This window comes from Lolium perenne, chromosome 1 (genome assembly GCF_019359855.2).
Source record: "Lolium perenne isolate Kyuss_39 chromosome 1, Kyuss_2.0, whole genome shotgun sequence".
NCBI classification, from domain to species: Eukaryota; Viridiplantae; Streptophyta; class Magnoliopsida; order Poales; family Poaceae; genus Lolium; species Lolium perenne.
In genome coordinates, this window is record NC_067244.2 from 79,606,852 (window position 1) to 79,618,379 (window position 11,528).

General features: G+C 45.0%; 1 protein-coding gene across 3 annotated transcripts; it reads right to left on the reverse strand.

Moving 5' to 3' along the window:
* Nucleotides 1-502: 502 nt before the first annotated feature.
* On the reverse strand, nucleotides 503-5,915 carry LOC127294271 (putative pentatricopeptide repeat-containing protein At5g08310, mitochondrial). Of its 3 annotated transcripts, none has more exons than XR_011755723.1 (3): nucleotides 3,176-5,915; nucleotides 929-1,212; nucleotides 503-774 (listed from the first exon to the last, which is right to left on the reverse strand). XR_011755723.1 is itself a non-coding variant. In XM_071828323.1 (1 exon), exon 1 carries the CDS (start codon nucleotides 5,817-5,819, stop codon nucleotides 3,312-3,314), a length of 2,508 nt encoding a protein of 835 aa, XP_071684424.1. In that variant the 5' UTR covers nucleotides 5,820-5,915; the 3' UTR covers nucleotides 3,074-3,311. The 3 variants fall into 3 exon arrangements, 1 of the variants encoding a protein (XP_071684424.1); XR_011755722.1 differs by having other exon boundaries at nucleotides 929-1,248; XM_071828323.1 differs by lacking the exons at nucleotides 503-774; nucleotides 929-1,212 and having other exon boundaries at nucleotides 3,074-5,915.
* Between the last annotated feature and the right edge of the window lie 5,613 nt (nucleotides 5,916-11,528).

The following is an 11,528-nucleotide window of genomic DNA, read 5'->3' on the forward strand; positions in this document are numbered from 1 at the left end:
CCCAAGTCGCATTTTTTAGCTCGTATCTGCGCAGGGTGATTACAGCTTACCATTTTTTAGAGTAAATTTCAAACAGAGAAAATCTGCATGCTTCATGGTCTTAGTTGCGCTAAATCCTAGTTGTATTGCGTGTGGAACGTGACAAGAACAATTTATACATTTTTCAAAATTAAAATTATTTATTTGCAAAGACCATGAACGGCACAGAAAAATTCCAGAGTAAACCAAGAAATAGGTGAAGCTAACAAAAGGTCAGGATCTGTTTGTTTAAATATACTAAACATCGCATTTGTTGCTAACAAAAATACCAAAATCCTAATGGTACAAGCAACAAAGGGTAGTTATAAAATGTTCTAAATCATGCCACCTATGATGTTGGTTAAGTAAGCCAAAAATCCTAGTTTTACTGAAATGGCAAATAAAGAATTTTTTGTGTGAACATGTATGCATTATATGATGAAAAAGGGTAGTAAAAGGAACAGTCTTAATTACCAATCTCTTAATTACCAATCTCATTATGTAAATTTGGGGATACATGGTGAGAACTGTGTATTCTGCTGCTCAGCCACTCAGGGATCATCCTCCTCCTCGAAATAGGCTTTCGCCCCGCTTTATAAATAAAGCAACTGCTACTCAAGGATCACAGAGGTATATTCTTCTCTGTACGGTGATAACTGTGAAACCGTGGATTTGCTATATCGACAATATTTACCTTCTCTTTTATAAATCATTTTAGCAGCATACAGTAGAAGTTATCTTCAAAGGGCAAGTCTCCTGCAAGTTTACATGGATAGCATCAATTTTCATTGCATCATCTTCCAGCTCATCTATTTGACTATTTGTCAGAGAATCAGATTGGCATGTAGATTTTTACTAAGAAATGATTTAACCGTGTTGATATTAACTGCTTAAGAAACAATCCACTTACATCAGATTCCGCTATTCCTACAGCGATGGTCAAAGGATCATTTGCTACTTCTGCTCCTGGCAACTGTAGTTGGTACATATTGATCCCCCACAATCACTATATAGTGGACGTATGATCAGCCCACGAAACACAAACATTCACTCCGACTCCATGCAGACACCATCAAGTGAGCACACTTGGAGTCATAAAATAGTCTTCAAACAGTTTGAAATTGAGGACTTTTCTGTGCATTCGTTCACTCATCATGAAATATTTCAAGTCCAAAACATCAGAAAACCCACCATCTGAAACCATAGCCCATTGTTACTTCAAGAAAGATCCTGAATCACATGAAAGGAATATAAACTAGACAGTTAATTTTATCTTGCAGCAGTATATTGGTGTTTACTGTAAAAAGACTAAACAATAAAATGAGTACTCTTCTGGCTCTTATAACCTTCCAGGAGATTCCTAACACAAGCGCATCCAAATTGAGAACTTAACAATGCCAAAAGTCATGTACAGAACAGCATTTGTTTGGTGTATGTGCCTAACTCAAAGTTGCATCAAAGAAATAGAAACTATAATGCTACATTCAACTACACACGAGCCTGCAAAATCTAAAGACGTACCCGTTTCTAGCACAAAGAAAAAAAAATCCAGTATTTGATTCTACTCCTTGGTGTAAAACTATTTTTTTACTGGGGAAATGTGCTGGTTTCCGATTGTCAACGGTGAAAACTCAAATGGTTTTAGATCCTGGAAGTTTTGGATTGGAACTTTGAACTGGATATTACCAAAATTTGGTCGGTCGGTAGCTTACGATTATGATTGGAAACGTGAAGTGAACTACACTAAACCAGAACATTTGTATATTCCATATAACAGTGTCTCCAATGAAACATTTTGAACCCCCTGGTTTCAAACCCTCCCTGCAAAAGTTGGTTCGTTAATACATCATAACAGTGGGAGACACAAACAGGGTCTGGAGTCAACTAATCCCATGTTTTATTTGCAAGAGGTCAGAACATAAGAATAATTATATTCCATAGGTTTTAGACGAAATGATAACACTGCAAATTATTTAGTTATAACTTACACAGAAGGTTACAAATCATGACTCTGCCACTGAATCATATGCTTCTCCATGTCGTTGATGCTGAAGCTAATCTTGAGATTCTTGTCATACCATGGTGTAGAACCACAAGTCGATGGAGAGATTGCTTTGTACCCAGTTAGAGTCGCTAAGCGCTGTCTGGGAGCAGTCAATGTGGTTGGTGAGACCAAACTTGCCGAAGACAACATTTGGAATTGACTGAGTCCACTGGCCATAGTTGGACTTATGAAGGTCAAGAAAAACGGATATGTGGGCCTTGATAGTGATGAGCTGGATCTGGGAGGGAATGGTGTTGATGACGACTTGGGTGCCAAGCGCTGAAGGGGAACCAAGCTTGGAGGAGGTGGTGTTCATGGTTGGGAGGAGGATGGGCATCAGAAGCTTGAGACAGATGAGAGATTATGACAGGAAAGAATCTGATACTACGATGGAGGCTAAGATGAGATTTAGACGTACACTCATTAGATTCATCTTCAGTCTGTATTCATGTACAAAACTGTGCATAACTAAGTAAGAGATAATCTAGCCAGTAGATCCATAAGAAACGACTTGGTATGGCCGTATGAGAGTATATACTATATCATGCACTAAATTTAATGGTACCATGGTTCTGGTTTACATCTATCACCCACGAATATTCGAATACTGATTAAGAGAAAGTAGAATGCATATAATTTCTAACAAGGGTTGAAGAATAGTAATGCAACACGCTAATTCGGTAAAGATCCATGAAGCAAGGGTCATCTGGAGATGGAGGGTATGGCTCCATGTAGCAAGGGCTGCCTGGACATGTCACCGAGGATCTTATCTAGAAACAAAGGCCCAGTCTAAACCATTACCAGATTGTGGAAGGAGTTAACCATTTCATATTTCCTTCTACATTTTCATATGGTATTTGACTGAAGAAATGAAGTCTTGGAAACGACTGGGCCTAACCAGGATATCTAAACTGCACCCAGTACAACCATGAGGACACCTATTGAAAACTATACTAATTTAGTTTATGTTTACGTTAAGCCCCAAACCCCCAAACACTAACACAGAGGATATATGATACACGGTAAAAATCATGTCGTAATTTTGCCAAGAGAAATATTTGTCGTACTGATATAGAGGGAAGTGGCCCCTGAGAAATGTCTTCCATATCATACCTTGAAGAAAAACTTCCAACAGAAAGTAGTTGCATGCACAAAAAGGCATGTAGATCGAAGCAATGAACAATCTGCATAACTTGGCACCATAGAGCTGACACCATGGCTCATCCAGAACTCATGCCAGCACCAGATGTCAGTTGTTTCCATCTTTCTTGTGCAAAACTTGAGCCCTTGAAATTAAACCATTCTCTACAAGTATGCTGATATCTGGAGAAGTTCTTCCATCTTTAGAAAGCTCTTCAACTGCTTTATTTACTAGTCCAACCATCTTCAAATCATCACTGTGTGTCATGTCTTTTTGGAGAATCTCTTTCAAAAGCTCACATCCTTTAGTGGCATTTCCATTTGATATCAAAACATTTATAAAATATAAGCAGGAAAAAGTATCTAACTCAAAACCTTTCGTCATCATCTCGTCATAGTAGGTCAGTGCAGTCTCTACTCGACCACACTTGCACAATCCATTTACAAAAGCGCTATATGCTATCTTATTTGGTGCACAACCTTTATCACTCATTTTGTGCCAAAAACCAATGGCTTCGTCAGGTCTTCCAGCAGTACAGAGTCCATCTATCAAGCTTGTATATGTAACTACTGTTGGTGACTCTTCTTCATCAACCATTTTATTTAAGCAATCAACCGCTTTTTCAATATTTCCAGACTTGCACCAAACATCAATCATAAGGTTGTAGGTAACAATAGAAGGAAACAGGCCCTTCTCCAACATCTCCTCCATAATTTCTTGTGCCTCGTTCAATTTACCTGATATACGAAACCCATTTATCAAGATATTATGTGCTACCACATCAGGAAGATAATATTTGGCAGAAATGTCACGGAAGATCCCTAACGCATTGTCCACCTCACCGGCTTTACACAGTCCATTCATGGCAGCGGAGTATGTCACTATGTCAGGAAGAAAACCCATTTTGAGCATTTGTTCTAGAAATTCAAGGGCTTCTGTTATCCTGCCACTGAAGCAAAGTTGTTGCACCATCTCTGTGCAGTTCTTTATCCATGGTTTATGTCCATTTGTGCGCATCTCCCTCAGTAAATCAAGAGCACCATTTGGATCTTTTCTCCTGCAAATGCCATAAAATAACGAATTGTATGTGAACTCCGAGGGTATCACACCAAGATCCTTCATTTGGTTAAGCAATTCGTATCCTTCATCTAACCTATCTAGATTGCACAACTCATAGATCAAATCATTAAACATCAATAGCTTTCCCTTGCAGCCAAAGCTAACCATGTCCTTTATAAGAGCTAAGGCATCATCCAGCTTCTTAACCTTACAAAGGCCACACACAACAATGTTGAAGGAATCAGAGTTTGGCTTAACATCCTGACCGGTATCAACCGCATGTGCACCATCAGTCAAACCTTCACTAATCTCCCGAACACCACATATCATTGAGGTGAGCAACTGATAAGCTGCATCTACCTGCCCGTGGTTAACAAGTCCTTCTAATAGCACATTGTACAGTGCAATAACACCGCTAGGTTTCAACTGCACGGCATTTTCATTGATAAACGGGCCAACAATGGCAAAATCTCCTTCATGGCAGAATGCCTCAACCATCTTCTTGAGCAAGCGGACATCAGGAGCAACCTCACTGCCCTTCATGTCCTCAAATAATTTTACCGCTTTTCCTATTTCTTTGTCCTTGCAGAGACCCTCAATTAACACACTGTACATCGACAGATCGGCGACAAACCCATAAACGGCCATCTTGTCAAACATTTCAATGGCTTTATCAACCCTGCGCTGCTTTACAAACCCATGGACTAGCACGCTCAATGTCTTCTCGCTTGGCCTCATCCCCAGTGCCTCCATCCTCCCCAGTAGCTCGACCGCCCCGTCCACTTTTCCCCACTTGCTGAAAGCCACTGCCAGCATCGTGAGCACACGCTCGTCCACCCACCCACGCTGGCTCATCCTCTGGAACACGCCATCGGCGCCATCTGGACGACCTGCATTGCAGTAGCACTGCAGCAGCGAGGTGAGCGTGTACTTATCAACACTTCCCTCACCACACGTCGCCACCATCTCCCGGAGCCTTGCCTCCGCATCGTCTGCACGGCCTGCCTTGGCCAGGGCGTCAAGAAGGCAGTTGAAGGAGTACGAGTTGGGCGCGCAGCCGAGGTGCGTCCTCGCGCCGTCAAAGACGAGCGAGGCGGTGTCAGGAAGTCCGGCGGCACCGAGGCAGCGGAGAAGGAACCCCAGCGCGCCAGGCGTCATGGAGCAGCCCGCGGCGAGCGCTCTAGTGGCGAGGCGTTCAAGGTGAGCGGATTGGTGGCGCGGCAGGCGTGAGGCCATGGCGTTGAGCGAGTAGCAGGAGTGGCGGAAGCCCGGCTGCTGGTCGGCCCAGCTGAAGAAGTCTAGCGCGTGGCGCCAGGAGGGGAGGCGCACGAGGACGGACTCGGCAGCCGGAGCGGTGAGGTGGGCGGCGAGGCGGCGGAGGCGGTCCGCGTCGCGGGAGGCGCGCGGGCGAGCGAATTCGTCGAGCAGGTGGTGGGTGAGGTTGGACGGGGGCGCCGACGAGGGATCTCCCGACGGTGGAGCAACGGCAGACAAGGACCGGAGGAAGGAGGAGGAGGAGGAGGACGCCGGCACGCGGGCGAGGCGGCGGAGAGCCATTTAAGACGGTCGCCGTGGAGTGAGGTGGGAGGTTGCCAGAGCCGGCGGCGGCGGGGACGAGCTCGTGCGAGTTTGGCACCCAAAGGGTGAAAAAGTTTGTGCAAATTATGGAGGGGAGCTTGATTTAAAGGAATTCCATATGAGTTTTGAATACTAGGTTTCTTTTTTTTTCCCTTATGTGCAGTTCTGCACCGTTTTATTTGTAGAAATAATATCCGTAGGAAAGCATACATTTTTTAAGATTACGTTGTACTATGTTTCGGAGTAAATTTTCATCCACTCAAACCTCATGTTACAATTTTCCTATTTTTCTAAGTCAAACATTGTAGATTTCAAATAATATAGAATTCAACTATACATGATATTTTAATCCTACGGTTCTAAAAGTATGGCCAGAGTCTCACTCGGAAGAAGAAAAAAAAGCCGATTGAATCTATTACTAGAAGAAGTGACAAGCCCGATGGCTAGAACCAAAGGCAATACCGTGTATGCAACAACGTCCAAAAAAAAACTCTTCTAGAAACAAAGTGCATCGTCAGCATTTCGACATCAAAAAGAAAGATTAAATTTTCAGACTAGCTGCTGCGAAAACTTGTAGAAAAATATTAAGATTAGGGTCTTTTTGTTAGGATAAAATAGCTCAATAATTTTGCAGGTGGCTGCTCAAATAGAAGGAATTAATTATTTCTAAATTTGTATATAATACCTAAAATCTTGGTGGTAAATATTTTGGAGATTAGATTTAATAGAGTTTCCCAACAGAAACTAAAATATGCATCTGCCCGAACATATGTAACCCTTTGGAGTCAAAGATACAATTGCTATGGTGGTAAATGGTAAAATTAGTGCCACTTTTAGTGAAATTTTGACAGAAAGGACCACATGTCCAACAAAATTGAAAAGATCACCTACAAAAAGACCCTGCCGCCGGTGGTTGTGGCGGTAGCTCTCCATGGCGGCACGAACATACCATCCGCTCGGTTAACCGGACGTTTGAGATGTGCTTTCGTTTGCACGCCGACCGTGCCGCAAAACAGAGTCATGTGATTAATTAAAAGGGTCTAGCTCAACACGAGGTGTGTCCTCCGTCTGCAGGTTCTGCCTTGGTTGCCATACATATTAGACTATCTCTAGCGGGCCAACGCAAATAGATGTTGAGCGATCATTGTATCCACGCGTGTTGAAAATGCACTTGGTATCTACCCAGCGGGACGACATATAGTGATTGGGCCTTCTGCAACGACGTTGGCGGATGCCCCAAGTGATCGCTCATTTTTTCGCCGGGCCTGCTTGGTAGCGAACCTATATCGAGCGCATTGCTTACGCGGCCATCGCTTCCGCGTCTGCGCCGCAACCTTCGCCATCAATGTCGCGGCGGCCTCTTCTGTGCGCGCACTGGCGGGCGGCGGGCTCTTCTGTGCGTGCACTGGTGGGCGCCGGCTGGACCTTGATTTAAAGGAATTCCATATGAGTTTTGAATACTAGGAGGTCCTTTTATTTTTTTCCCTATGTACACCGTTTTATTTGTAGAAATAATATCCCTAGGAAAGCATACTGCTATGTCTCGATCAACTGAGATTTTCTTAAGTCTAAATTAATTACAAAAAATGCTTAAGTTGCACTTTTCTGTTAAAAAAGTGCAATTGCACTTGACGAGGCGGTTCCTCGGCAATGCCCACCATGAGGGGCTTGAGTTTTAGAGAAAGGCGACGACGGAAGTTCCGGGAGCGAGGCGGTACACAACGTACCCAGGTTCACGTCCCCGCGGTGGAGGATCGCTACGTCCTGCTAGCAATCCAGTATATGAATATGTGTGTAAGGGGGCCGCCATAGGCGGAGTTGTTGGATCTAGTCTAGTTCTAATCCGCGGGTTGCGGTTTCTAGGCGTGTCGCCTCTATGATTATGTTTCTGATTGTGTGTGTCCCTAAGGGGTGCCCCTGCCTGGATTTATATATCAGCCAAGCTAGGGTTTACAAGAGTCCTAGTAGGATTCGTGTTGGAGTCTTCTTTCCTTGTAGTCCAAGTTGAGGCCCGTGCATGTCTAGCTCGTCGAGTCCTTGTGCTGGTCCAACTTCATAGTTTGCACCGGGTATGCCAATGTCGAGTACCCAAAGGGTTATGCCCACGTCAGTAGCCCCCGAGTGTCTGGCCGAAGTGAAGCTTCGGGCAGGGACTAAAGTCGTCTTCGCCGAATGTCTTGATCATCTGTTCAATCTTGTGCTTGATGCAGAGTCGAAGTTACTTTCTGTCGGGTGCACGAAGCGCTCCCGATGGGAGTAGCCCCCGAGTCTTTGGGCGGGTGCTTGCAGCCACGCATAGACTCAAGTTGTACTGCTCGAAGATCTTGGTTGTTGATGCCGACGTCTTCAACTTTATTCTTCTTTGTTGGCGAGGTTGCCATCTTTTTCTCGGGTGCGCGACCAGCGCTCCCGATGGGAGTAGCCCCGAGTCTGTAAATAAGAAATAGTTATGTACAGGGTGTAAAAATGCTGAGTCAAATACCGTACATGTCTTCGAGTTCTGAGAACATGATATCGATGACTCTGATGATGTCACATATAGAGGAGTTAATGATTTGGATGATGTCACAGAGGAGCCGATGATTCGGATGATATCCCAGAGGAGCCGATGATTCGGATGATACCCAGGAGGAGCCGATGATTTGGGTAATACCCAGGAGGAGCCGATGATTTGGGTGATATCCTGGAGGAGCCGATAATTCGGATGATATCCCAGGAGGAGCCGATGATTTGGGTAATACCCAGGAGGAGCCGATGATTTGGGTGATATCCTGGAGGAGCCGATAATTCGGATGATACCCCAGGAGGAGCCGATGATTCGGATGATACCCAGGAGGAGCCGATGATTTTATCGGGTGCGCGTCCAACGGTCCCAATAGAAGTAGCCCCGAGTCTGGATACTGATGCTTGCAACCGTGAGTCGAGCAACCCGATGTTTATAGTTTTCTTCAGGTGCCGTTGACACATCGTTGTTTATTTCAAGGAGCAATTCTTAATGCACCTTGGGCATCGTTGACGCCATTGTTTGTAAGCTTATCGGCAGCAAATTATTTGAGTGATCAGCTCGTGTTGCAGGTCTTGCTAAACCCGTTGTATGTGCAACTTTGCTTTCAACCGATGCATGTCTTGACAGCAGCTCCCGAATAGATCGGTGGCACTAGATCTGCCGATGACTCCGTCACTCTTTGATACTTCTGCAGTTTAAGGTATCGAGCGTGGGTCGTTTTCATACGTGTTTCACGATCCTTGCTATCTGCGGCACTCTTTGAGGCATCTATAGCGAAGGAAAAGAGCAATGTCCCCGCTGTTTCATGATCCTTGCTATCTGCGGCACTCTTTGAGGCATCTATAGCGAAGGAAAAGAGCAAGGTCCCCGAAATAATCTTCAGGGGACCGTGAGCACAGTCAAATCTTCAAGGGACTGTGAGCACAGTCAAATCTTCAAGGGACTATGAGCCCAGTCGAATCTTCAAGGGACTGTGAGCACAGTCAAATCTTCAAGGGACTGTGAGCACAGTCAAATCTTCAAAGGACTGTGAGCACAGTCAAATCTTCAAGGGACTGTGAGCACAGTCAAATCTTCAAGGCACTCGTATTTTCAAAGGCTTTTAGATGGTAATATCAGGTATAAAGAGTCTTCAAATCTTGCTTGAATTCCAATGCACCGGCGCTCCCGATGGGAGTAAGGAGTCTTCAAATCTTCTTGAATTGCAATGCACCGGCGCTCCCGATGGGAGTAAGGAGCCTTCAAATATTCTTGAATTCCAATGAACCGGTGCTCCCGCCGAGAGTGCATCGGGAGAAGATATATCCAGAGCCGAAGAAGATAAGTCCATCGAGTAATCATAGATGATGTATCCAGAGCTGAAGAAATCATAACCAGAGCCGAAGAAGTCAGGTCCTTGGCAATTGACGAGGCCAATATGGAAGTAGGTCGCATTGCGGACGCGGGCGAAGTAATCAATATTTGAGGTGATGGGCGCAGTCGAAATAATTGTGCCATCCAAGATAGTCTGTGCGGCGGGCGCAGCCAAAATAATTCCGCGGCCAGAAGTAGCTGATGAAGAGAACATGTGAGCACCCGAATATATCAAGTCCGCGATGCAACAAGCGAGCCCCGAGCGTGGCGATTGTGCATTGTGAGGCAGTTGAATCTTTTTCCGATCTGATATTTTTGTATCGGATGTAGAAGAGTAGCAGTTGATGGTGGAGACGCAGCCGATGTAGTTACGCAGCCCCCGACCGAAAATAGTCAATGCTTTATTCCGATGTGGTGATATTTCTATCGGATAACGAATTCATGATGCTCAGTCAGTGACGGCAGGTCCTTGCGCATCTGGATTTCATGGATGAATTCACGCAGGGTTGCGCTCGTGTCCAAGACAGCATACAATGGAATAGCTCGGCCATCCATTGACAAGGTCTCGTGAAGATATCGTGAAATTGATTGCTGCAAGTAATTTTCTTTGACCAGACTAATCCTGTGAATTTCCAGCAGCCGCAAAAATCATGCATGACCAATCCGGCGACGGCTGCATGACTGCATGCGACGCATCTTGGAGAGGATTTAACAGATCGATCTTTATGCATTCTGTGAGCCGTGTCCTGATGTCGCGTCTGTTTGCCGAGCGGCCGCGACGCCTTCGGGACTTGATCCATGTAAAGGTAGCAAGAGGAACAACTACTGACGAAATCATGTCGACCGCGGACAAGACTGCCACCAAAGTTTCATCATGGTAGATCGGAACACTCTTCCACCGCTTTTTGCTGTAGATCGGGCGTATTGAAGCCAATAATTGACCAGATGTGGTCTGTCGAAGACGATGGATCTCGCCCGGATAACGAAAACCAACCGTCGCTTTTCCACAGACGGCGCCAATTGACGAGGCAGTTCCTCGGCAATGCCCACCATGAGGGGCTTGGGTTTTAGAGAAAGGCGACGACGGAAGTTCCAGGAGCGAGGCGGTACACAACGTACCCAGGTTCACGTCCCCGCGGTGGAAGATCGCCACGTCCTGCTAACAATCCAGTATATGAATATGTGTGTACAGGGGGTCGCCATAGGCGGAGTTGTTGGATCTAGTCTAGTTCTAATCCGCGGGTTGCGGTTTCTAGGCGTGTCGCCTCTATAATTATGTTTCTGATTGTGTGTGTCCCTAAGGGGTGCCCCTGCCTGGCTTTATATATCAGCCAAGCTAGGGTTTACAAGAGTCCTAGTAGGATTCGTGTTGGAGTCTTCTTTCCTTGTAGTCCAAGTTGAGGCCCGTGCATGTCCAGCTCGTCGAGTCCTTGTGCTGGTCCAACTTCATAGTTTGCACCGGGTATGCCAATGTCGAGTACCCAAAGGGTTATGCCCACGTCAGCACTTTTCTGCCAGAAACACTGAACCGGGTTGCACTTTTTTTTAAACTGGTGTCTACGTTTAAGTTGACTGAGATTTCCTTAAGTCTCAGTCAACTCAAAAAAGTGCAACTGCAATTTAAAAAAAGTGCAACTCGGTTCAGTTGCACGTTGCACTTTTTAACAGAAACTCGGTTCATACTAACAGAAAAGTGCAATTACACTTTTTTAACAGAAAAGTGTAACTCAAGCACTTTTTGTAATTGACTTAGACTTAAGAAAATCTCAGTTGACTGAGACATAGTAAAACCGTTATAAGATTACGTTGCACTATGTTTTGGAGAAAAT

Bases quoted from the DNA above. Each gene is read 5' to 3' on its own strand.
- LOC127294271 (XM_071828323.1), bottom strand. From the start codon at position 5,819: ATGGCTCTCCGCCGCCTCGCCCGCGTGCCGGCGTCCTCCTCCTCCTCC.